Source organism: Rhinolophus sinicus, linkage group LG09 (assembly GCF_036562045.2).
Source record: "Rhinolophus sinicus isolate RSC01 linkage group LG09, ASM3656204v1, whole genome shotgun sequence".
NCBI lineage: Eukaryota > Metazoa > Chordata > Mammalia > Chiroptera > Rhinolophidae > Rhinolophus > Rhinolophus sinicus.
In genome coordinates this window covers 105,422,569-105,449,601 of record NC_133758.1, presented here as the reverse complement: position 1 = coordinate 105,449,601, position 27,033 = coordinate 105,422,569, and the positions used below count along the sequence as shown (strand labels likewise).

The following is a 27,033-nucleotide window of genomic DNA, read 5'->3' as shown; positions in this document are numbered from 1 at the left end:
GGGTCTCTGCATTTTTTTCCCCCAGCATCGCTATACCTCATGTAGAACTTCCTCATTTAAAAGAGTTAAAAAGTATCTTATTGGGGAAATGTATTAGTATGTTAAAAACTCCTTTACAAGTCATTACAGCATAATGTATAGACTATGGAATGTACACTGCCAAGAACAGATTCAAAGACAGGAAGAAAAACTTCGATTTTAAAAAGTATAAATCCAAGTAAACGCTCTGTTGCAAAAGGTTTGCTAACTTGGAGCCAGTTTTCCCGGGAGCACGTGTCACGTTTTAACAAGAGTGTCCACGTCGTGCCCAGGTGTCGCGTCTGTTGCATCTGCTGAGTTGGCACTTTTAAGGGGACGGGCCTGGGCTCGCGGCGGCAGCGCCGGGCTGGCGCGACTTGTTCCAAGTGTCACCCCTGTGCGAACTCTCGGGTCTGCCCACCCGCCCTTGCGCGGTGGCTTGGCTGCCGGTGCGCGGGCAGGGAGCGCCCCACGAGCTCCCCGAGGCCACCTTCTGCGTGCAGGGCTTCCTGCCGCCCCCGCCCCGTCAGCCCGGGCAAGGCCCCGGCCTCTGCGCAGCCGGCCCGAGGGGCGCGGCCGCCGCTGCCGTCCCAGCCGGTTTCCGTTCCGGGCCCGCCAGGCGGCAGCTCCCGCTCGGCTCCTCTCCCCGCTGTGGGCGCCGCACGCTGCGGGGCCTCGACCTGGGCGCCCCGGGCCGTCGCTCTGGCTCCGCGCTGCTGCGAGGTCTGCAAACCGGCGGCCGCGTAAGTCCCAGCGCCGGGGTGGGGATTCGCGCCCGGCAGAAGTTTTCTGGGGTCCTGGGCGCCGCGAGTGAGGGACGCGGGGAGACGGGATCCTGCGGGCGGGCGGGACGCAGCGCGGCTCTCGGGGAGCTCCGAGTGGAACCGGGCGGAGGAACCCGGGGTTTGAGGGATGCGGGAAAGTTCGCAGGCGTGAACGTAAGCGTCAGCGGAATCGTTTGTTTATCCCACGGTCGTCTGGGCAGGGTTTCTCCACCTGACTGTACCTTAGAATCACTTGGGGCGCTTTTAAAATCCAGATGCCCAGGCCGCACTCCACGCCGGTTCCATGAGAACCCCTGGGGGTGGGACCCAGACTCTGCATTGTTGACACTTCCAGGGTGATTCCAATGTTCAGCCAGGGTTGGGAACCAGTCACCAAAGTGTGGCTGCCAAGAGAAGGTGGCAAGGCAGGCAGGGGCCTTGACAGAGTCCAGCCAGCAGGAGATCCGGGCTGCTCCCAGGGCCCAGCGTGGTCCTGTGGACCCGCAGTGGACTTCCCTGGGCTTCCTGGCCCTCAAAGAAGGGAAGTGAGACCGTGCTTGGCAGTGTCACCTGAATAGCGAGCGTGTTCAAAATAGCCTCAGATAGTCGGTCTTTTGGCACACTGTGAAAAACAAAAGGAATGCCAGATTCCATGCCCCTTGGTCCTGCATTCTGGGACATGCCTCCATTGTTAGCATTTGAAATTGTTTTGGGGGAACCAGTGAACCCAGGGTCTCGTCAACTTCTGGGTTTTCTGCTTTAAGGATGAAGCCAGGTGTGCTTGCCAGAGAGGGTCCTGTTTGTCCCTCCTTCTAAAAGTAAACCTAAGAGGTACCATGTGCATGGAACCGTACTCTGTGCATGGATGTTAGGCGTGCACAGAACGAACCCATTCTCACCCTGGGGTCTATGGCTGTGATCCCAGCAAGTAGGCCCTATGGACAGACTTGTACGGAATATGCAGAGCAGATAAGAAAGGTGGATTTACAACAAACAACAGCTGAGAGGTCAGAGAAGAGTGGACTTCCAAAGGGTCCGAAAAGTAGGTTTTATTTTTGTGGAACGGAGAAATAAGTTCAAGCTTTGGAACTCATTAAACCTGGCTCCAAATTCAGATTCCGTCACATGGGACATGTGACCATGGATGAGTTATATGACCTCTCAGGAGTCCTTGTTTTCTTATCTGTACAATGAGGATAAAAACTGTAACTCTCTCCTGGGGATAATCTAGTTAAATGAGATAATGTGTGTCAAATGACAGAGCAGGTGGCACATGGCAGGTGCTCTGTCATTGGAAGTTATTAGGCACAGTAGCAGTGATTTGTGTCTGACAATTGTTTATTTAGTACAGCCACGATGAGGGAGAGAGTTTCTCCAAAAATTGTCTCCCTTGAAGCACCATTCTGCTGCTCTCTTCCTGCCCTGTCAGGGGAGGGCTGTGTCGCTCCTTCCCTCTCTGAACTCTGGGTGCTTTGAGATCTGGAATGTCAGGCCACCAGCTTCTCCCCACCATGAAGGCTCCTTAATGGCTCTGGAATACGATTCTATTCCATGTGATAGGAATGAATTTCTTGATAAAAGAAAGTGATCCTTAATCTTGAGATTTCCTCCACCCCATGTCCACATACATCAAAAAAATGGGCTTCCAAGAAAGCTGGGCTGTCTTCGGGGTCTCAGCATGTGGCTCTTCTGCTGGCAGTATCAGCAAGCCACACCCTGACTGTTTCTGTTTTGTTCCTACTCTGGGCCTAGGAACAATGAATTCTTCTTTGATGACTAAGAACAGTCAGGAATTTGGGGAGGAGGGGACCCACATCTTACAATTGTTAATGCCGGCATCCCAGCTGAATCTTTCATGCTGGTGGCCACTCTGTGTGTCACTGATGGTCACTTTGATAGTAAAAGCAGCACTGTTTTTAAACATTAGCAATATAAACCGTGACATCACGTAGGTATCAGCTTTAAGTGTTTTTACAGGGTGTGTGCAATCGCTGATATTTAATTAAACGAGAATACCAAATTCTTGTCTCTTTTTAATCCAAAGAAGAAAGTTCAGCATTTCTTCAAAATCTAAGACATAAACCTAGGATTTGAGGTGTACATTACCAGTTTCTTTTAGGATTCTTCTTTTGGGGGAATTTTAGGCAAGATGAAATTAGAAAAGCTGAAATTTTTACTTGTGCTGAATTTTTGTCATGCAGAAGCTGTAGGTATTTTGCAAGTTTCTGGAAGTCCTGTTTTCTTTTATCTTCTGGGCAGAGTCAGTTGCATCTCACACCACGGGCCTCCTTTCATCCATCCACAAAGTCTGAACTTGTTTTGAGGAAAACTCTTTGGCACATTTCATGCTCACTGAGGGCAAGTGCTTTTTTCCAAAGTTGACTCTTGTGCTAAGAAGTGAGTAGTCACTGCCATTTCAGTTAATTGGTGTTTTTTACCCAGTGCTAGGAAGTTTGTCAAAGCAAGACTTTCCTGGCTCGAATTCTTATTCTTGTGCTTTATCTAGGACGGCTGCAGACCAAATTGTGGACAGAGGTTATGATGCCAAATTGGCCAAGGCAAGCTCACCACCCCACTTTAACATCCTTCCAGCATCTGGAGCCATTGAGTCAGCCTGTCGCTCTGAGGGTTAGCATGGCCCTCTGATAGGGCAGCCATGCCCTAACAAGGGGCGTGCTTCTTTAAAGCCAGCAAGGCAATTTTGAGTTACATTTCATTAAAAGCAATTGGGTACCTCTAGTAAACTGCCACTTTGGAATTTGTTTTGCTGAGTAGTCATTTTCATCTAAATTATAGAAAACGGTAGTTTAAAGGGCTAATAAAGAGGGCTACATGATGGCCCAGGTAATTGCAAAGTGAGCACCAAATTAGCGCCAGGTTTTGGTAGGTTCATATTTTAATAAAACATGAAGTCACCACTGTGATATCTTTGTTTAAGGACGTTGATATCCCTTTCCCCTCTATGTGTCATCCCCATCACACAGGTTAGGGGCCGAAAAGATGTAGGGACTTGGTGGATATTTTCAGAACCACGTGTCACTGAGTAAGGCAGTCATGTATTGCTAAGGAAAATCCTTACACAGTAGAAGACCTGTGAGCACATGAGGTTTTAATTGAGAAAATATTTGTGTTGTTCTAATTCTCAAAAGATAAAAGTCTAATGACTAAGAACGTCTTGTGATTTGTTTTAACACATTTTCCAGTTGCTGCCTCTGACCCCCAAACCAAACCTTCTAGAATGAACTGGATGGAAAACTAGGCTTTTATTTGGGGGTACCCTAACTCCTTACAATTCATGACAATGGATGGGTCCTTACATGGAAAGGGCCATTCCTGGACTCCACTTAACAAGGCCAGTGTTTTACATTTACTATGAATTCAGACACATTGATAATTTCAAGTGGATACAAGATCTATAGCAAATACCAGATAGGCAAGACTTTAATGGGAAAAAACTATGGGTCTTGGTGTCAGAATTAGGATCAAATTGCTGCTTTATTCCTTGACTTACTTTGTGACCTCCGCCAACATATTTAACCTTTCCTACTGTGTCCTCCTTTGTAAAATAGTTATAATAATTCTTTCCTTATAGAGTGGTTTTGAATATTTGATGAGATAATTAATGTAAAGTGCTTAGCACACCACCTGGCTTCTAGCAAATGGTAATAATAATAATAATGATGATGCTTATGATGATGACTTGGGTTCAAGTGCTAGTCTTGCCATCTCCTAGCTGTTTGGCTTTGCATAACATACTTAACTCTCATGAGCCTCCATTTTATATCTGTAAAATGGGGATAACTCTACGTATCTGGAAGGATTGGTTTGCGGCTTGATTAAATGAAGTTAAATGACGATGTGTCTGATCTGGTAGATCCTCAATAATAAAAGCAAACCCTTACATGACGTACTATGTGCAACACTGCTCTAAGGGCTTTAGGTTTGCCCCCCCCCCCGCTCATTTAATCTACCCACAATCCTATGCAGTAATTAGCATTCTTCCTATTTTACAGATGTGACAACTGAGGCTCAATGAGATTAAACAACTATCTCAAAGTCAACAGACAGTAAGTGCTACACCCATGATGTGAAGCAGAGTGCCAGTTCCTAACCACTGAACAGTGCTCAGTGAGTACCCCACCTTCTATTCTCACCTCCCCCACCTCCCCACGATTACTTACTGTAATTGACGAGCAGATTATGGGTGCTTATGCTCTTTGTAAAGCTGTATTTCTGGATATAGGGCCCCAGCTTCCAAAGAACTGCCGGCTTATGAAACAGGTCTCCCCCTACCCCCCACTCAATTTGCAACCTTTAAACCTCAACTGTTGCTTACACTGGATGACCTAATACCCACTGGGTGGGGGCAAAACCCGATACTGGTATTGACTAACGTTATTAGAGTGGGTTATGATGCTTCTTTGGAGATAAGTGTCCTCTGAGTGCTCTGAGCTTTTTAGCCTGGGTATAATAAAACATTCCTTTAGACAGGAGTGCTGGGTATTTGGGAAGACACAAACCAGGCCTGGCAGTTCCCGGGGTGGCGCTCGGGTGCCCATGACAGGACTTAAACAACATCCCATCCAAAGTGCAGTGGCCTGTTCCAAGGGCATTCACTACTTTAAAAAAATTCCTTGCTCATCTCTCTTCTTCTTTACACCTCAGTAACATTTGCCTCTGTGGCTGTGACCGTCTTCCAAGAGGCCTGAGCTAGTGGAACTCGGGCTAGAAAAGCAAATTCTCCAATGAGTGCATTGTGTTTGCTTTAGCATTTCTGACTGTGTGATGGTTTATCTGGCTTTCCTGTGGGTGTGCAGTGCTTTGCTGGCCCGGCAGCGTGGGGATGAGTGAAGGTTGTTAGAAAGCTATTTGTAGCTCCTGGTGGTGCCTCCTGGCTCTTTGGGGCTTCAGGTCTTCAACTCACTGATTCAACAGATATTATCAGAAGATGGTGCCGGTGCCAGGAATCTACTCAGTGTTGGGATATAGCAATGAATGAAACAGACCCAGCCCTGGCAAAATGGAGCTTGCAGGCTGCAGGGAGGAAAGGGTGGGAAACACAACAACAAACACATAGTCATAATTGGGTAAATGCTGTCAGTGAAAACAACACTGTGCGTGAGACAGAATAGCAGAGCTGTACCACGAGGATTAGGGGAGTGTGGGCTATGCCTCTCCAAGAATGAGCCTTTTCAACTGCTTCTTGGGAATTCAGGGAACGGTAAGTTTGAAGCAGGGGTGTCAAAACTGCGGCCCGCGGGCCAACTGCGGTCCGCAATCCCTTGTTAATTGGCCTGCAGCAAATTCCAAAAATATATTTAGTTTACTTAAATAAACCAGGTGAGGCAATCTGTACTTCACCTCGAGTGAGTGGCCCGGCTATTTGTGTATTTTACCGCATATGGCCCTTGGTGAAAAATGTTGAAAAAAATTTGGACACCCCTGGTTTGAAGGCTCAATGGTGGGAAAGGACATGCATGGAGTAGAGTATAGAGAGAGCCAAACAATGAACCAAATCAGGCCACGCAGAGCCTCCTGGGCTGAGAAGCATTGGGAATGTTATGGTAAAGGGAGTGGGAGGCCTTGAGGCTCCCTCCTTCCTCTGCCTGTTCTCTATGTTAGTAATCTACAAGAAAAAGATACTTAACGGCCCCTCTCTGTCAACCTGATAAACCTTGCCCTAATGTATGAAACAATTCGAAGAGAGAAATTATGGTTTTCCATTTTCTGATGAAGGAACAGAGCGCAGAAGAAACCAAAAGATGGCAGAGCCAGGATTCGGAGCCCAGTCTGCCTGGTCCAACCACCTGCTCTGTGGCGTCCGGGGCCGAGGTGTGCGGATGTATGTGGCCTTCCTGGCGCCAGCATCCTTCAGCTGGAGGCTCCATGGACAGATGTGGAAAGAGCCTCATGCTTTCTGGCTCCTTGGAAATAGGAACAAAAGGTCCCACAGAACAGAGGCAGGTTGGGGGTGTGGGTTTCAGGATGTGCAGGTACAAAATTCTGGGGGTCCCCTGGCCAAGGGAAGGGATGTCAGACAGTTTTTCATGCTAGTCTGTTTCCCCTCCGGCGTTAGGTCCAAAGCCTTGAAGAGCTGTTTTCTCTGCCCTGTTCATCCACTGGGGAATCTGCATACACTTAAAAGGCACTGGGTAGGGGAAAAAAATTATTTATTTGGAGCGTTCAGGTCACAGAACAGCCTCCAACGGCATGAGGGGCTGAGCCCTCACTGTGCATGCTGGCTGACTTTGGGTTGTCTGTACTACGTTGTTCATCTTCCTCATTCCTGTGAAGTTGTCATGAGGTCACAGGGAGGCAACAGCAGGTCAGGTATATCTTGGCTGGCTGGCTGGGCGGGCCTGCTCCTAAAACAGCACCACACTGGTGAGGGCTCTGGGCCCGTCCACGCTCACGTGTGCTGTCTGTCAGGAGAACGCACCATCTTCTCAACCTCTCCGTGCCCCTCAGGTCCCTGACACATCGCAGGGACCCTTTGGCCAAGCTCCAGGGTCCTTTTGTGTCCCAGACAGTTGCTGGCTGTGGCTACACATTTAAGTGGGGTGAATGTAAGTCTCAGGCTAAGTGTTTTGGCCAGCAATCAGCAGAGTGTTTACTTACTCAAGGCCAAGTTCCAACGCAAGCCTCTGAGATGGCTTATATATTTTGTTCCTGGGCGGTGCCTTTCATTTGAGAGGCCCCAGGCCCTTTCTGTGTCGGTCCCCAATGCCTTCTTCAGATGTCCTATGGCTTCCGGACCCTGCTGCTCTGTGTCACTTTCTCCTGCATAAGCACTTAACCCACGTACAGAGTTCCAGATCCGGGTTTCTGATTCACGGCTCTGTTGTCCTCTGTTGGCTTTCTTTGTTAAGATATTTGTATTCACAGACCTCTCAGCGATGAATACCAAGCAGGGTGTTTTTGGAACTTGGTTATTTCAAAGCCTGGTAACACAGGGAAAATGAGAGTCCACAATTGCATATTAGCCCCATCAGGCACTGTGGGGGGCATTGCCACAAGCAGTAGGGGGTTCTGTACCAAGAGAATGTATGGACATTGAGAGCTGGGCCCTGGTTAAACTTGTGAAGGCAGCAGCTAATATAAATGCCTTGGTGCAGTAAAAAATACTGGCGCCCGCAAATCAGAACGTATCCACTAGGAAACTCAGAAGTGCCATTCCCGAAGTGAGTCTGGGAGCGCCGGAAATGCCCATCTCTGTTCAATGAAGCCCCTACTGTGCGCAGCACACTGGGTCCGATTCCTTCACTTGTCAGTCTCACATCTAGCATCCTCCCTGTGCTGGACACCCAGTGACGAGCCAGGTGGACGCTGTTCCTCACAGTTAAATGCTGGGCCCCAAAGGTGAACCAGATAAGTCCTGGCTGAGACCACATGCTCTGGGATCCTGACAAACGCTTACAGTGTAACTGGTGCTGTTCTGAACGCCATGTTTGTGTTAACTCAATGAATCCTCACAGCGATCCTAGGAGGTAGGTGCTGCTATTATCAGCAGTTCACAGGGAAGAACACTGAAACGCCCAAGGGTGGTGGTGTCTCCACCACACAGCCTGTGAAGGGACGAGGGAGCCTGGTTTTAGAGTCTTTGCCCTTCACTGCCACCATCAATCGCCCTGAAGGGAGAATGTAGGAAGGAAAGTAGCACATCCTCTCAGAGATGGGGATAAAGTACCATGGGAGTTTGTTTCCACTGGGGAGAGAGAGTTTGGGGGGAGTCCCTGCCCTTTCCTCATTTTGACAGGCATCGCTTCCTGCTGGGGCTGAGATGGGTGACACGCTCAGCTCCTGAAGGAGCTACTCTAAGAAGAAGTACGCAAAGGAAGCATTTGCCTCCACGCCAAGAGACCTGGGTTCTCGTTCTCGTTGATCCAGAAAAGTCTCTGCCCTTCCGAGGGCCTCAGTTTCCTCGTTTCTAAAATGGTGGTGTTGACAACATTCTGTTCTACTCCAGAAGTCCGTGGTTTCAGCAGATTATGTGGAGTGACTGGCTTTGCATGCACTCAACAGAGGTATCTTGACCAGAAAAAGCAGCTTGGCTCTGGGGGTTGTGGAGCGAGACACGTGACTGCCCAGAAAGCCCTGGAAGCTGTGGATGCAGTTTGCATTCCATCATTTCCACCCCCAGTGCTTCCATCGGCTGTGTCTGCATTCCTTTCTTTATAGTCAGGGTGGTAGTATCTGTATTTGGAGTTCAAACTATGTGGTACTTTCAAAAGAGAGAAAGAGAAAAGGAGATAGCAAGATGAAGGAGAGATGTATGAAACAATTCGAAGAGAGAAATTATGGTTTTCCATTTTCTGATGAAGGAACAGAGCGCAGAAGAAACCAAAAGATGGCAGAGCCAGGATTCGGAGCCCGGTCTGCCTGGTCCAACCACCTGCTCTGTGGCGTCCGGGGCCGAGGTGTGCGGATGTATGTGGCCTTCCTGGCGCCAGCATCCTTCAGCTGGAGGCTCCATGGACAGATGTGGAAAGAGCCTCATGCTTTCTGGCTCCTTGGAAATAGGAACAAAAGGTCCCACAGAACAGAGGCAGGTTGGGGGTGTGGGTTTCAGGATGTGCAGGTACAAAATTCTGGGGGTCCCCTGGCCAAGGGAAGGGATGTCAGACAGTTTTTCATGCTAGTCTGTTTCCCCTCCGGCGTTAGGTCCAAAGCCTTGAAGAGCTGTTTTCTATGCCCTGTTCATCCACTGGGGAATCTGCATACACTTAAAAGGCACTGGGTTTGGGGAAAAAAATTATTTATTTGGAGCGTTCAGGTCACAGAACAGCCTCCAACGGCATGAGGGGCTGAGCCCTCACTGTGCATGCTGGCTGACTTTGGGTTGTCTGTACTACGTTGTTCATCTTCCTCATTCCTGTGAAGTTGTCATGAGGTCACAGGGAGGCAACAGCAGGTCAGGTATATCTTGGCTGGCTGGCTGGGCGGGCCTGCTCCTAAAACAGCACCACACTGGTGAGGGCTCTGGGCCCGTCCACGCTCACGTGTGCTGTCTGTCAGGAGAACGCACCATCTTCTCAACCTCTCCGTGCCCCTCAGGTCCCTGACACATCGCAGGGACCCTTTGGCCAAGCTCCAGGGTCCTTTTGTGTCCCAGACAGTTGCTGGCTGTGGCTACACATTTAAGTGGGGTGAATGTAAGTCTCAGGCTAAGTGTTTTGGCCAGCAATCAGCAGAGTGTTTACTTACTCAAGGCCAAGTTCCAACGCAAGCCTCTGAGATGGCTCATATATTTTGTTCCTGGGCGGTGCCTTTCATTTGAGAGGCCCCAGGCCCTTTCTGTGTTGGTCCTCAATGCCTTCTTCAGATGTCCTATGGCTTCCGGACCCTGCTGTTCTGTGTCACTTTCTCCTGCATAAGCACTTAACCCACTTACAGAGTTCCAGATCCGGGTTTCTGATTCATGGCTCTGTTGTCCTCTGTTGGCTTTCTTTGTTAAGATATTTGTATTCACAGACCTCTCAGCGATGAATACCAAGCAGGGTGTTTTTGGAACTTGGTTATTTCAAAGCCTGGTAACACAGGGAAAATGAGAGTCCACAATTGCATATTAGCCCCATCAGGCACTGTGGGGGGCATTGCCACAAGCAGTAGGGGATTCTGTACCAAGAGAATGTATGGACATTGAGAGCTGGGCCCTGGTTAAACTTGTGAAGGCAGCAGCTAATATAAATGCCTTGGTGCAGTAAAAAATACTGGCGCCCGCAAATCAGAACGTATCCACTAGGAAACTCAGAAGTGCCATTCCCGAAGTGAGTCTGGGAGCGCCGGAAATGCCCATCTCTGTTCAATGAAGCCCCTACTGTGCGCAGCACACTGGGTCCGATTCCTTCACTTGTCAGTCTCACATCTAGCATCCTCCCTGTGCTGGACACCCAGTGACGAGCCAGGTGGACGTTGTTCCTCACAGTTAAATGCTGGGCCCCAAAGGTGAACCAGACAAGTCCTGGCCGAGACCACATGCTCCGGGATCCTGACAAACGCTTACAGTGTGACTGGTGCTGTTCTGAACGCCATGTGTGTGTTAACTCAATGAATCCTCACAGCGATCCTAGGAGGTAGGTGCTGCTATTATCAGCAGTTCACAGGGAAGAACACTGAAACGCCCAAGGGTGGTGGTGTCTCCACCACACAGCCTGTGAAGGGACCAGGGAGCCTGGTTTTAGAGTCTTTGCCCTTCAATGCCACCATCAATCGCCCTGAAGGAAGAATGTAGGAAGGAAAGTAGGACATCCTCTTAGAGATGGTGATAAAGTACCATGGGAGTTTGTTTCCACTGGGGAGAGAGAGGTTGGGGGGAGTCCCTGCCCTTTCCTCATTTTGACAGGCATCGCTTCCTGCTGGGGCTGAGATGGGTGACACGCTCAGCTGCTGAAGGAGCTACTCTAAGAAGAAGTACGCAAAGGAAGCATTTGCCTCCATGCCAAGAGACCTGGGTTCTCGTTCTCGTTGATCCAGAAAAGTCTCTGCCCTTCCGAGGGCCTCAGTTTCCTCGTTTCTAAAATGGTGGTGTTGACAACATTCTGTTCTACTCCAGAAGTCCGTGGTTTCAGCAGATTATGTGGAGTGACTGGCTTTGCATGCACTCAACAGAGGTATCTTGACCAGAAAAAGCAGCTTGGCTCTGGGGGTTGTGGAGCGAGACATGTGACTTCCCAGAAAGCCCTGGAAGCTGTGGATGCAGTTTGCATTCCATCATTTCCACCCCCAGTGCTTCCATCGGCTGTGTCTGCATTCCTTTCTTTATAGTCAGGGTGGTAGTATCTGTATTTGGAGTTCAAACTATGTGGTACTTTCAAAAGAGAGAAAGAGAAAAGGAGATAGCAAGATGAAGGGAGAGATGGAGAACGAACGATACTGAGAGAGGCAGACGGATTTTTGTATCTGTTTTGAAATTCTGAGGAATTAAGTTCTTTCAGATGCTTAAAGCAACGAGTATTAATGGAGCTTAAAAGCTTCAAGTAATAATTGTAACCTAATCCATCCCCTAAATTTTCTCCAGAGGGGGCTGTTGGTAGTTGTTTTGGTAACGGGAGAGGCATACAGGACTGGGCTTGGTTTCCAGGCAAGACATTGAAAACCAAACAAGACACATGAATAGACTAAAAACAAAGAAACAAACAAATAAACAAACAACAACATCAACAACCAAAAAACCCCCACAAAAGACGAAAACCAACCATGAGAGATGGGGTTCTATGTAGACCCAATAGAGAATGGCAGCTCGGGTTTATTTAGTTTCTTCCAGATATTTTCTTTGCATTTATGTTCATCGATGTATGCTTGTAGAAAATATATAGTCGTTTGTGTGTTTGTAGGTCAGGCAATGTGGGAAAGTTATATAAGTTATTATACTCTATATTTCTGTCTGCATTTTTGCATTTTTCAAGTGATAATATGTCTTGAAGATCTTTCTGCGTCAGTACATATAGCTCCATCACATTCCTGTTTATCCCTACTCATGGTTCCTTCCCGAAGATTTTGATGGAAGTGACGGTGGTAGGCTGGGCTGAGAGGACTGGTTTGGGGTGGGGAACGTAGCTGGGTGGAATGAGAGGCAGGATCTGGGACCACAACAAGCAGACACGACCACCTCAGTACAAATCAAGCGTATGTGTGAATTATATACATGTAATTACTATGCAGTACACCTGAAATTAATATAAAATAATATTCAATGTCAACTGTAATTGAAAAAAAAGACTGCATGACTTACTATCTATTTCGGCCTTTTTTTCCCTCCAATATATTAGTATTTTCTTATTTAGATTATTGTAAGTCTGGGAAAGCAGGGAATGAGGCTTGATTTTAACTTAACTCTTAATTCTATAAAGTCCGTTTTATGATATCTGAAAAAAAATTGTAGTGACTTATCTTTACCACGAGTGGTCCTTTCGTGTCATGGGTTGTGTCCCATAGAAACTCCTGTCGTTTGAAGGAAGGGAGAGGGCTGTGGTAAGCATCCCAGGCCAGACTCGTAATGGTTCCCGCTCTGCCTCCAACCAACTGTGTGGCCTTTGACAACTCATTGGAAACTGGGCCTCGGTTTCCTAATGTGCTCAATGCTTTTCTTGTCCAAAATTATGGCATCTGTCAGGCTGGGCTAAGTTATGCTGCAGTGGCAGAGACTTCCACAATCTCACTAGCTCGGAGAACAGTTAGGCTTCTTGCTCACTCTGTGTCCAGCACAAGTTAGCAGGAGGCTCTCCTCGTTGTCATTATTTGTGGGCCCTGGCGGGTGGAGCAGCCACCACCTTGAGTGTCACTGGTCAGAGTGCCGGAGGAAAAAGAGCGTTGACGCTGCTAACTTATGCACTGATGCCCGAAGCTTCCTGGCCTGAGTAACTCATTCCACTTCTACTCACATTTTATGAGTCAAAGCAAGTAACTGCAATGGAGTGGGGAAGTGTGGTCCTACCTGGTGCTTAGGAGGGAATCCCGACTGCCTAACGAGCAGCGTACTTCTGTCACTGTGATGTTTGTCAAGGAAGGGGTAGGAAAGCCTATGAAAGCTGTCCTGTGGTCAGCCAAGTCATATCCTGTAGGCCTTTCCTTTCTGTATATGTAAAACCATTGACCTTTTCCTGAGGCCTTGCTGCTTCCGGAGAGCAGGAGCCCATTTGGAAACTCACAGTACGAGAAATGAGCAGAACTTGGGGAAGGGTGGAAATTGGGCTGGGAGCAGAGGCTGATAGCCCCGGGCCAGATTCCACCGGCAGTAGCGCTGGCCTTGGCTTTGCTTATGTTTCTGTTTGTCTCCTGTCTATATGCAGAAAGTGTCGGTGGCAGAAATACTCGTAGAATGGCCTGATGACACAGAGCTCACTGTTTAAAAAGCTCTGGGTTGTAACTCTAACTCGGCATCTGCTATCTTGTTAAAGAATGTAAGGAACAGGACTCAGATCGTTTAGGAATCTTATCTGCTGGCATGAGAGCAGCAATTTGCGGAAAGCTGTGTCATTTATTTGGGTATCTCTACAGAGGAGTGAATGATGACTCCCAACAATGGGGTGTCTCAGATTTGAGTGACATTATGGGGCCAGGGTGGATAAGGAGAAATGATTTTCTCAAGGCATCTGTTCTCGGCCGGGCCCCCACCCCGCCAGCAGTGGGCTGGGGGCCAAGCTGCTCGATTCACACTAGGTGCAGTGATCCCTGCGCTTGGGCTCTGCTGGGTGATGTGGCACAGAACGGAGCTGCTGCTGAATGGATGTGTTTGCTCGTGTCTTTCGGGGATCAAGCACACTGCCGTCCCCTCTGTTCGTGGGCGTTTATTATAAGGAGCCACGGGACGCGGGTTGGCATGCCTGGGCGGCCGTGGAGGCTGTGTCCCTCGGCAGTGGGCAGCCTTGACTCCCACCACTCGTGTGCTGTGGTGATTGGGACTCACTGTCCCTCTGGATGTCTTCAGTTCACATTCCCTAAGAGACAGGGGCTCTCGCTCCTTCTCCCTGTCATCTTCCACGACGGAGGGCTCCAGTGGGGCCCAAAAAGCCTCCTGCAGACCTATGGACTGCTCGGACCCTCTCCGTGCCTGTCTCATTCCCTGTGCTCACCACACTGTAATCTGGTCCTATGTCCACCTGCCCTGTCCGATCGTAAACTCCGTGAGGGTGGGGAGCTACTTAACCTCCATGCGGCTCAGTAGCCTCGTTTGTAAATCGGGGTATCAGTGACCTCTGCCACCTATGGCTGTCTAGGGCTGAATGTTTGAAGAGTAAATGAAGTGATAATTACTGAGTATATGCTGCATGCCAGCCCCGGTCTGGGTACTTGACGAACATTAACTGAGTCCTTACAGCGACACTTGGAGGTAGGGAACTCTCATTTTGAGGAACCTGAGGCACCAAGAGGACCGCTAACTTGCTAATGAGTGGTGCGGTCAGGATTTAACCTCAGCCCAGCTGGCTCCAGACACCACGTCTCAGCCTTGTGTCATCCTGCCTCTCACAGCAAGTGGAAAGCATTAGACTGATGCTGGCGCCTAGGAAAGGGCTTTCTCAGTGTTAGCTCTGATCATTCTGTGCCCTGCTGGGGCCCTGGCACAGGCCTTGACATTGGATCTCTGGAAGGATGCATGAGACTGCAGCATTCTGGAGTCTTTCCAGCACCCCCGGCCTCGCCTGCCTCAGTCCCATCGATAATAGCATGTTGTCGTGTGACTGGCAAATGGTGGGCACGTCCAGGTCTGCCCTGGCAGCTCAGGGAGGCAGGTCAGGCCAAGGAAGTTGCTACCATTTAGCATCATCTTTGATCCTCTGTGAGGCACGTGGACTTTCTCAGGTATGGGCTTTAAAAGAGCAGAGTGGTGGGTGGCTCTTACTCTTCTTTGTCGAATAAAAACCAGGTAAGCAAAGCATTGTCAGAGACCAGCTTGTGCAGCTCACCCCCGACCCTTTTGGACTCAGACCAACTGCCTGGAAGCAACCATCTCCCAGAAGGTGTGGCTTTCTGCCACGCCAGCCCCACCACCCCTCCGGTTTCTCCAACATCATTCATGTGTTCAACCATTCATTACCATCTTTTCTTTGATTTTGCGGATTCCAGGAAGAAATTGGAAATTGAAGATTTAAGGAGAGAACGTTATTTTAAAATGTTCTGACTGACTTCAGAGAACGATGCCAGAAACTTAAAAAGGTATTGTTAAACACTAATTTAAATTTAACATTATCAACTGGTACCCCTTAAAGGAACAAATTTTCTAAAGCTCTGGATCCTACAATGGGCCATAGAATTGACCACCACAGAAAAAGCTGAATTAGTATCTAATAGATAAGTATATTTTTAATGGAATAGTAACTAACCAAGGATTTTCATCCCTTCACACTTTTTTTTGGTAAGCCTCTTTTGCCCTTCTGTTGCTTCAAATTGTACTGTTTCCCTCTCAATCACCCAGGTTATAAAAGGAAAGTGATTGTGTGGGGTCTTGCTGAGACTCTCTATAAGGCTTGCCAGGCTCAGCAACCCGATAGGCAAAAAGGGAAACATGGAAGTGTGTCAAAAACCAGGACTCATGTGTGACTCAGTGGAAAAAAATTTGAGAACCACCGGACGTGTGTGTTAACAGACGTGAGCTTTTGACACATACATTAATGATATTGACAGTGTTTAGAGGTCTATGCATGTCTTTGTTTTAGCTCAACAAAAACATTTAAACACCAGCCCTCTAGAATGTGTGGGTTTTCCTACCTAGGAAGGACCACGGGGCCAGTTCCACGCTTTTCTACTTCCAAGCTTATGATCCATTTTGTATACACAAGTATGACTGCAGGAGTGACCGAGGGATCTTATAAGAAAGGAATCAGTGCAATTTGGGGGTAGCTTAGATGAACCCAAGTATTTTTTTAATACACAAGTAGCTTGGATCGCTGTTCCTACACAGACAGGACGTTCAACACGTATGCGGGGTTTCCAAGGATTTCCAGGGAGATGGCCTCTCCTGGTCAGCCACCACTTGGAAGTCTGTGCCAGTTGTCCCTCTTGCCCTCCCTCTGCCCCACTTCACTCCATATGTGGCATCACTCCTTCATTCCCCAAGGTGCTTGTAGATAGCAGGCTTTGCTACAGGTATAAGGACAGCTGGAGTGGGGTTGTGGACAGGGCTACGGCACAACACAGAGCGGGCCATAAGGACTGAGATGTCACTGTTCCAAGGTCCCTGGGCTCTGGCTACCGCAGGAGACGTCATGCTGGCTGCCTCTCTCCTCGGGCCATTTTGTGTTCAGCTCCTGTCTCACCAACCCCCACAGTTCTGCTGCTCTCAATTCTGTCCCCTCTTAGAGCATGCAGAAACCTCCAAACCTAGTTCACCTTTTTATGGAAAATAATATACCTTTCCATCTCTATCCTCGTCTAGGACTGAGGCACACTTAAAAAAAAATAATAATTAAAAAGTTTTGCTAAACAAAACAAAGGGTTATCTACCTCTAGTCTCTACCTTAGCAATAGAACCCACAAGCTGAAGCAATTGAGTTATGATTTTTTCTCTTGAATGCATCTCAGATCAATGGCTTAATAAGCATGACTCCCTCGTGCTCTGAGTAAACGAATTCCAGGACCAAAGGGAGAGGGAGGGACCTTTCCCAGGGCCCTTGCTTTGTTGCTGATTTCATTTGTCTCCGCAGGGGCTGCGCTAGCGGCAGGGGCCCTGGGTCCTGATTTCCCTGCTGCCAGGAAGACACACGCAGCCTACGATGCATCTGGGAAAAGCAACGGCTTGCCCCTTTGAGCATGGAAAAGCAGGGCCACAGTGAGATGGAAAGCATCCTACCAGAGTCTCACTCCTACATTAAATTGTTGACAATCAACCGCGAACTCCTGGTCTCTCACATCCGTAACACTCAGTGTCTGGTGGACAACCTGCGGGAGAATGACTACTTCTCAGCCGAAGACGCGGAGATCGTGGGTGCCTGCCCCACGCAGCCTGACAAGGTGCTGGCCACAGGGCTTGGCCCTGGCAGGACGCAAGCCTTGGTAGCCAGAAGGGGCTTCTCCTGATTGACCTGAGCAAAGCGCTGTGGGAGTTTAGTACATTGGGCAGAATGTCCCACTGGGGTCATTTCTAGAACACAAAGTTGTTGAGTTACGGGCTTATTACACAATTACCCTGTTGGACTTCCATGTGCGTGTCAAGAGCAGACTTTTTTTTTTTTTAATCTCTCAGCAACCTTGGTTATGTGCATTGGTCCGAAACGACGCATTTTAAAATTCACTTTAAATTAGTAGGAAAGAGAAAGAAAATGAGCCTAAAATACTAGCGGTGATGTTTCTTCAGGGCCTCTGAACTCCGCAGAGCTGCTCACGGCTGGTGAGACCTGAGCCCGGCCCGCGCCTCTGGGTCAGGAATTACTGCAGGGGAAGCCGGGTCCACACAGGAATTTCCCCACTCCGCTCTGGGAAGGCTTAACAGCCCTTCGTTTTCCTCTAGCTTTGTGTCCTCTTCTGAAAAATTAAAACTGGCGCGACACCAAACTCCTTTTTGCTTAGAGGACTGACAGAACCTGTTTGTAATACGATCCTGCTGGGCTCGGAAGAGACCAGAAGGCTTTCTAGGGAAAACGCAGGAGCACACTCCTTTAATTTTTACCTGGCATTTTTAATAATACAATAAGCCCTTTTTTTTCTTTTAAAGGAAAAACTTACATGGGGACGTGTTATCCCCTAGCCCTGTAGCCCAGGGGTGACTTTCTCCCTTCGGCGTTCATTCCCGGAGAGCTGCAGTGTTAGGTCAAGAGAGAAAAGGAGACAGAAAATTCCAGGGGTGGGCACGGCTAGTCTTGTGAGTCTGACCTTTCCATTTTGAGGCTCCTGGTTCTTAGAGCTGTGTGGTTTTATTTCTAGCTAAGGTGGCCCATTCCACAGATTCTAGGCCTTCAACACAGCGTCTCAGACCAGCTGGGTGGACAGTAAGGCTCGAGGCTGCAGTAAGAGCCCTGCCGTGCGGGCCTTTCCGGTGAGAGGGCACCTCTAGAGCCAGCTCACACCCTCATGCTTGTGCTGCCACCAGGTCCGCAAAATTCTGGACCTGGTCCAGAGCAAGGGCGAGGAGGTGTCCGAGTTCTTCCTCTACGTGCTCCAGCAGCTCGCAGACGCTTACGTGGACCTCGGGCCGTGGCTGTTGCAGATCGGCTTTTCCCCTTCCAAGCTCATTCAGAGCAAAGCTGTCGTCAACACTGACCCAGGTATGCGTCAGCCCCAGGGGGTCTGCAGACACCAAGCAGACAAGACCCTGGGTTGTGCAAATGCTGCAGTGTGTAGGCACAACAGGGCATGAAAGCTGGTCCACCGCGGCTGCAGGCCTGGGGGCTGTGTTCCTTTTAGAAAAGGGGAGCTGGTCTCTTGCCCAGGGGACTGTGCAGCACAGGGGACTGTGATTGGAGTGACCACAGGACCGCTGGTCTGGTTGATGGAGGGCCCATGGAAGTGTGGGAATAGCCTCTGTTCTGACTGACCTCTTGCTTCCCATTCTGACATACGGAGACATGCTTATGGTAGCACACATTCAAGGTTGTATTTTTCCCTCTTTTAAAAAATCTTTCCCAATTTGATTCTATGCAAAGTATTCTTGTCACCCCTGACTGCCAGTCTTTATTTCCAAAGCACCAGGGCCCCCATTAGTTAAGTGTTAGTTCAACAGGTGTTAATGAGGTACCCAGGATGTGAGGTAGCCACCGTGCTGGGTGCCAGGCGTCCAATGGGGAGCAGACCCAGATGGGTCCTGCCCTCACCGCCTCTGAGGCTAATGCAGGGGAGCGACAGTCAGTCATCCCACAAACGTATCGTCGCAAATGATGATGAGGACCACCGCAGTTCCAGGTGATGTGTGGGTACATACTCGAGGCCGATGAGAGCGTGGTGCTTATGCGAGCACGTTACTGCCTCTGCTCCGCTCTGGGCAGGCACTCAGCCCTGGGCACGTGCTAAGCATCCGTGACGCCCGGGAGGAGGGCTAATGGGCTCTGCCTGGTAGAAGAAGGCTGGTTTCATCCAAGTGTACTCGGCTGTGGTGTTTTAGATGTGGCCCAGAGCCTTTGTAATCCAGATTGACACTGACTGTTGTATTTTATGACCCAAAGTTTTGGCATTTGGTTTTTTGAGAGTACGTGTTGTTTCAAGAGCAGTGTTGGAAAGCTTAGGGCAATTTCCTCTTCAGCAATATAGGTTTCAGGGGGGACTGGCTCCAGCTATTGGAACAAGGCCCTGGGGTTGGGGTGGGGTGGCAGGGCCATGTGGCCTGGTCCTGGAGTGTGAGAGAGCTTCCGTGTTTAGCTGAAGTTCAGTGACCACTTGTGCAAAGGAATTTGGGAGCCTGTCCCGCAGTCATTGATCCCAGCTGCGGTCTGTTGTCCTCTGGCTGGCGAATTCTGAGGTCAGGAACTGGTGTCCAGGCCTGAGGACCTGCAGGTACCAGAGCTGCGGCTCTTTGAGAGCCTTGAGGGTCTCCATGGGAGGAGTCCTTGCCCTTGGGCTCAGGGTCCAAGTCGTGAGTCTGTGTGCTTGCTTCTCGTTCCGAGACCTCCCTGTTTGATGCCGTTTGGCTTCTTTTCTCTCTCTCTCTGCCTCCAGTGAGCAGGTATACCCAGAAGCTGCGCCACCAGCTGGGCCGGGACTCCAAGTTCATCCTGTGCTACGCGCAGAAGGAGGAGCTGCTGCTGGAGGAGACGTACACAGACACCATTGTGGAGCTGGTGGGATTTGGGAATGAGAGTCTGGGCAGCGTGGACAGCCTGGCCTGCCTCCTGGACCCCTCCACGGGCGTCCTCAACGAGCAGGGCGAGACCATCTTCATCTTCGGTGACGCTGGTGTGGGCAAGTCCATGCTGTTGCAGCGGCTGCAGCGCCTCTGGGCCACGGGCCAGCTGGACGCGGGGCTCAAGTTCTTCTTCCACTTCCGCTGCCGCATGTTCAGCTGCTTCAAGGAGAGCGACACGCTGAGTCTGCAGGACCTGCTCTTCAAGCATTACTGCTACCCGGAGCAGGAGCCCGAGGAGGTGTTCGCCTTCCTGCTGCGCTTCCCCCACGCGGCCCTCTTTACCTTCGACGGCCTGGACGAGCTCCACTCGGACTTCGACCTGAGCCGCGTGCCCAACACCTCCTCGCCCTGGGAGCCCGCCCACCCCCTGGTCCTGTTGGCCAACCTGCTTAGCGGGACGCTGCTCAAAGGGGCTGCCAAGCTGCTCACGGCCCGCACCGGCATTGAGATCCCGCGCCAGCTTCTTCGGAAGAAGGTGCTTCTGCGGGGCTTCTCCCTCAGTCACCTGAAGGCCTTCACCGGGAGGATGTTTCCCGAGCGGGCGGTGCAGGAGCGGGTGCTGGAGCAGCTGGAAGCCAACCCGAACCTCTGCAGCCTGTGCGCCGTGCCTCTCTTCTGCTGGATCATCTTCCGCTGCTTCCAGCACTTCCACAGCGCCGTCGACAGCTTCCCGCAGCTGCCCGCCTTCACGGTCACCCTGACCGACGTCTTCCTGCTGCTCACCGAGGTCCACCTGAACAGGACGCAGCCCACCAGCCTGGTGCAGAGGAACACACGGAGCCAGACGGAGACGTACCAGGCTCACCGGGCCACCCTGCGCTCGCTGGGCCAGGTGGCCCACTGGGGCATGGAAAGGGACCTGTTTGTCTTCAGCCAGGAGGAGGTGCAGGCGTCCGACGTGCAGGAGGGAGACTTGCAGCTGGGCTTCCTGAGGGCAGTGCCCGAGCTGGGCCTCGAAGGGGACCAGCAGTCCTATGAGTTTTTCCACATCACCCTCCAGGCCTTCTTTACCGCCTTCTTCCTCGTGGTGGACGACAAGGTGAGCACTCCGGAGCTGCTCAGGTTCTTCCAGGAGTGGGCACCTCCTGGAGAGGCAGCAGCGACACCCTGTTCTCCCCACTTCCTCCCATTCCAGTGCCTGGGGGACAGTGGCCTGGCGAGGGAGGACCCCTTCAGGAACAAGAACCACTTTCAGTTCACCAGCCTCTTCCTGTGCGGGCTGTTGTCCAAACCCAAACAGAAACTCCTGCGGCACCTGGCGCCTGCCGCGACCCTGAAGAAGAAACGCAAGGCCCTGTGGGCACACCTGTTTGCCAGCCTGCGGGCCCACATGAAGAACCTGCCCCGTGTTCAGTATGAGGGCTTCAAACAGGTGCAGGCCATGCCCACCTTCATCTGGATGCTGCGTTGCATCTACGAGACACAGAGCGAGAAGGTGGGGCAGCTGGCAGCCAGGGGCATCTGTGCCAACTATCTCAAGCTGACCTACTGCAACGCCTACTCGGCCGACTGCAGCGCCCTGTCCTTTGTCCTGCACCACTTCCGCAAACGGCTTGCCCTCGATCTGGACAACAACAACCTCAATGACTACGGCGTGCGGGAACTGCAGCCCTGCTTCAGCCGGCTGACCATCATCAGGTGAGACCGCCAGGCGCAGAGAGCACAGGTGGGTGGGGTGGGCCAAGCGCAGGACACACACAACTGGACTGGGTCGGGGAGCGCCATCTCCCGGATTCCCCAAGAACCATGACCTCTGTTCCTGGAACGTCTGGACTGTCTCTGTCTCAGAGTGGCACAGGGCAAGGCACAAATCTTCAAAGTCAGGCAGACCTGGATCAGCCCCAGCTGGGTGTCCTGGAGCAAGGTGCTTAACCTCTCTGAGCCTCAGCGTCCTCATCTGGGAAAAGGAGGTGCTCAGATCCTACCAAGTACAGTACAGTTGACCCTTGAACAATGCGGGGGGTAAGGGTGCTGACCCCCCGCAGCCAGCAGCCCTGAGCTGCCAGCGATCTAGCCAAGAATGCCAACTCTTGACTAGTCTCCTGTTTGATGGTCTAGAACAGGGGTGTCCAAACTTTTTTCAACGTTTTTCACCAAGGGCCATATGCGGTAAAATACACAAACGGCCGGGCCACTCACTCAAGGTGAAGTACGTTTTGCCTCTCCTGGTTTATTTAAGTAAACTAAATATATTTTTGGAATTTGCTGCGGGCCAATAAAACATGGATCGCGGGCCGCAGTTGGCCCGCGGGCTGCAGTTTTGACACCCTGGTTTAGAGGAAAGAAAGGCCTGTCTGCTTTCTTCTGTTGGCACTTCCTGTACAGAATACACCTCGTAAATCTCTCTGGGGGTTCAGGTCTCCATTACTTGACTCATACATTTTTGGAGAGCAAGAGGGATTTGGAACTGTTAACACCAATGCCAGAGTGTAATTCTGTGGGGCCAGCGGAGTGTTAGGGAGCCCAAGGCTGCCCTGGCCTGGGGATTGGGAGGCCTGCAGTCTGTTCCCTGCGCTCAGCCAGCGTCTGTCCGTGTGCAGCCTCCTACCTCCCTGTGCTCATCTCATGAGATGGAAATTCCCCACGAGTGTGGTTGGTGGTCCTGCCCCAGGCAGCAGTGCCCAAGTTTCCCTCCACACCAGTAAAGGAGAAAGCAGGAAATGGGCCACCCCAGGGAAGCATTGAGAGTTCCCTGAGGGCATCAATTAGGGGCAGTTGGGGGCTGCTGCGGTGCTTCCATGACAAGCAAGAGTCCGGGCTCTCTTCTGTCTTGCTGCCCTGCTGCCCTCACTACCTGACTCCCACTTCTTGTCCCAAGAGGGCTGCTCAAGCCCCAGCCATTCAGTTGACATTCTAGCCACCAGGAAGGAGGGGCAGAGAAGAGCACACTCCATTGTCTGAAGAAGACTTCTTAACTATTGTTGCTAATGAAACTTCAACTTAGATTTCATTGGGCAGAACTTGATCACGTGTGTCCAGCTAAAAAATGGGGGATTCTGTTTCTAAAAAAGCATAGAGATTGGGTGCGTAGTAGCCTCTGCCACCCTGGGAAGGCCACAGAGTACATACACTGTGTCCCAGCACCAAGGTGGGTACTGTGAGGCGAGGGGGCCAGGGTGTCTCACCTAATCATTTGGATGTGGCCTGAAAATCAAGATTTTACCTGTTCAGTCATTTACTTATTACAAAGGTCAGCTTGTGGGCCCAATTTGGCCCATGGATTGTGTTTATAAATAAAGTTTTATTAGAACACAATGACACCCATTTGTTTACATAGTGGCTGCTTTACACTATGGAGTTGTGTGGTTGCAGTAGAGAACATAGAGCCTGCAGCACCTCAAATATTTGCAATCTGGCCCTTTACAGAGAAAATGTGCTGACCACTGGTCTATGACCTCACCCAACCCCTGACCCTCGCCTCATCCTCACTCCCATCCATCCTTGAGCCTTATCTGTCCCTCAGCCTCACATAGTGATGGGATGGAGGATTGAGAAGGTCAGTTTGTTACAAAGATTACAGTCATAGTTCAGAGATATTATGAGTTCGGTTCCAGACCACTACAATAAAGCAAATATCACAATACAGCAAGGCACACGGATTTTTTGGTTTCCCAGTGCATATACAAGTTTCGTTTACACTGTGCTGTAGTCTATTATGTGCATAGCATTATGTCTATACAAAATGCACGTACCTTAATTAAAAAAATACTTCATTGCTAAAGCTAACTTATCCTCCGAGCCTTCAGCAAGTCAGGCTTTTTGGTGCCAATCAACTTGCTCGAGGCAGGGTTGCCACAAACCTTCAGTTTTTGTAAAAAACTCAGTATCTGTGGAGCGCAATAAAATGAGGTCTGCCTGGTAGTAAAGAAATTATTTCGTACTTTAGCCACATCAAAATATCCTGCTAGTATAGGGGTTTCACAGGGCAATTCCAGCGTGCGGCTGGCCTTTATCCAGCTGTCCGTCATCCAGAGGCCTTTTTTCCTGTCCCCGGTCTAAGCCTGGCCTACGGAGGTAGCATTTGCATTAAAGAGGAGCTGGACTGTGCAGTCCCCGAGATTTGCCTCTTCTGATCACGACTCTGGTGTTTCTCTGTTGCCATTTGCGCTTTTGCGCACAGAACCACACCCCATAAGCATCAGCCCTCGACTGACCTTTTCGGGTGGCAAGTCAGGTTTCACCCAGGTGTTTCCAGCTGTGGAGGCTGTTGGCATTTGGGGTGGGACAGTTCTTGTGGGGACTGTTCTACTTTTTGCAGGACACCTAACATCTCTGGCTCCACTTGCAAGAGGGTGGCACGTTCCCTCCCCAGCCTTGTAACCACCAAATGCAGCTCCACACGCTTCAAACTGCCAGGGCTCCACTGCTCAGTTAGATCTGCACTGAGGGTCTGGCTGGCACATAGGCCACCCACAACTGCAGGGTATCAGGGGGCTGTCCTCGTCCCTCATAGCCCTTGTGTTGAGTCAGCACCGTGCGGCAGCCTCTCTGATGGGCTGGTTCTGGGTGGGTCTGCCGGCCCCACGATGACCAGGCTCTCTAGGGACTGTCTGGCTGACGGCTACGGCCATTCTCTCAGGCGGCATTTATCGCTGGGAGAACTCCAGGACTTAGGCTTCTGGATCCTTGTGGAATGAATGCTCCCTCAGAGTGAAGGGCTGCTCTGATTTGTAACTTTCTCTGCTGTTTTGTTTCAGACTCAGTGTCAACCAGATCACTGACAGTGGGGTAAAGGTGCTATATGAAGAGCTGACCAAGTACAAAATTGTGACGTATTTAGGGTATGTATTTCTCACGAACACTGGGCCAGCTACGTAGTAATAACACAGAGCAGCAGGAAATTGCCATTCACATGAGTCACTAGTGGGTTGGGACTGAGAACCAGGAGCAGCAGGAAGAGCTGGGCTGGGAGCCAGGAGCGCTGGGCTCTGCTTTTGGCGTGGCTGGCAGCCGGCTCTTGGAGCAAGTCAGGAAGTCAGGCTGGGCCTCCGCCTCCCCCCTTGAATAACTGGGAGCCTAATATAGGCAAGTGACTGGCAGCGTGGTGACTGGGGGACACAGGGAGAGAATATCTGGGATAGGTTTTATAGACATTACTGTTTGTGTAATTTATGTATTAGATTCCACTACTATGTGTCCATGACCCCTCATCCAGAACCCTTGGGGCAAGACACAGATTAGAATTCAGTGTACATGTTACATAGTAGTGACTAAGGCAGTACCCCGTTTTCAAATACATTAATATTCCTGCAGCAAAACGTACAAGTGTTCAAACCAGTTGGGGAAAAGACCACAAATAGCTCCATATCAGTTGCCAAAATAGTTGTGAGAAACTTTGGTTTTTCAGAGCCTTGAGTTTTGGAATTTGAGATAGGAGTGGGGTCCAGTCTAGCCAGCACCACAGCCACTGTTGACTCTGGAGTCGCTTCTCTGGGCCTCAGTTCCGTCCGCTGAGAAACGAGGACCCTGAAGCACCTGGTCCCAGGCTGCCTTTCAACTTGGGAGGTGTGTGTGGCTGTGGAACCCTTGACCCTGTCTAGTTACACCGTCCACTTCTTTCTGCGTGCTGCCGAGTTGGTATTAAGTGGAGGCATGGATGAAAGGTAGACCCTGAGGAGCTTCCAGGACTCAGAAACCTTTCCCCGTCGAGATGTTATCCCTTCAACAGCCATTTATCGAGCACTTACATGCGAAAGCTCACAATGATCTCATATAATCCTCGTGACGACCCCGTGAGGGAGCTGTCGTTCCGAACCCTGTGTCACAGATGGAGAAACCAAGGCACAGAGAGGTTACATAACTTGCCCCAGGTCGTAGAGCTGGGGAAAGTGGCAGAGCGGCTTTGAGCCCCGCCTGGGAGATCCCAGCGCCGCAAACTCTGGTTTCCACATGCCCTGCCTTTCTCCTTCGGAAATCAGACAGCACACACTCATTTTTAAAAAGGGAGGTCATTAAGATGACCGTGGGCGTCACCAAGTCTTACGGCTGTGCTTTCTCTTGAAGCTTATACAACAACCAGATCACTGATGTGGGAGCCAGGTACGTCGCCAGAATCCTGGATGAATGCAAAGGCCTCACGCACCTTAAGTAAGTGGGGGGCATTGCAGGTTCTTCAGTGGCTTCTCTTAGTCACCCTTCATTATTCAAACAAAGAATTAATGTCACTGTAAAGAGCTGTCACTCTAACACCTTCTTCTGCTTGTCCCAGGGTCTTCTTGGTCAAATCAGGAGACCTGAGTGGCCACAGGCAGGATTTCTGACCTGTGGGTGAGGCTGGGATTTTGGAAGGGCCACCTGCCATTGGTGGGGGGAAAGGTTGGCATTTTGATTTCATTAACTTCCAACAGGAAGAAAGGCCACGGCCATCACCCTTTCTGGAGGGCTTTTCCCCTAAGGAAGCTCCTAATTGTCTTAGTCCATTCAGGCTTCTGTAACAAAATACCATAAACGGGGGTGCTTATAAGCACCAGAAATGTATTTCTCGCAATTCTGGAGGCTGGAGAGTCCAAGACCAAAGTGTTGGCAGGTTAGGTGTCTGGTGAGGGCCCGATTCCTGGTTCACAGATGGGGCCTCACTGTGTCCTCACATGGTGGAAAAGGGGGCAAAGGAGCTCTCTGGGGACTCCTTTATAAGTCACTATCCCATTCATGAGGCCCCACCCTCATGCCCTAATCACCTCCCAAAGGCCCCGCCTCCTAGTCCCATCACCCTGGGGGATAGGAATGTGCACTGTGGAGTTTGGGGACGACTCAAACATTCAAACCAGAGCACGCACCTCGTTGCGAGCAAGAGCTTGATCCTTGGCCCTGTCATAGAAATGCCAAGGGGACGGGATGGACTTGGAGACGTCCCCGGTGCTGACCTGGTGACGGGAACACACATCTTGACCATTTCCTGTTGGAGCAGGAAGCGCCCTGGTCTGCTGATGGAAATGAGTGACGTTGCGGAGGTCATTTAAAGAAGCGTCTGGAAATCTTATGTCC

General features: G+C 50.4%; 1 protein-coding gene across 2 annotated transcripts in view; it reads left to right on the top strand.

Annotated features, from left to right (window-relative positions):
* The first annotated feature begins 342 nt into the window (after positions 1-342).
* NOD1 (nucleotide binding oligomerization domain containing 1) overlaps positions 343-27,033 on the top strand; it is a 39,260-nt gene continuing 12,569 nt past the window's right edge. Inside the window, exons 1-8 of one of the 2 annotated variants that reach the window (XM_019726190.2) lie at positions 343-761; positions 4,796-4,910; positions 15,345-15,434; positions 16,922-17,228; positions 18,304-18,478; positions 19,863-21,687; positions 24,747-24,830; positions 26,053-26,136. In XM_019726190.2, the coding sequence (XP_019581749.2) occupies positions 17,028-17,228; positions 18,304-18,478; positions 19,863-21,687; positions 24,747-24,830; positions 26,053-26,136 (2,369 nt within the window). In that variant the 5' untranslated portion in view covers positions 343-761; positions 4,796-4,910; positions 15,345-15,434; positions 16,922-17,027. The remainder of the gene's footprint in view (positions 762-4,795; positions 4,911-15,344; positions 15,435-16,921; positions 17,229-18,303; positions 18,479-19,862; positions 21,688-24,746; positions 24,831-26,052; positions 26,137-27,033) is intronic. The other variant, XM_074340944.1, reaches the window with a different exon arrangement.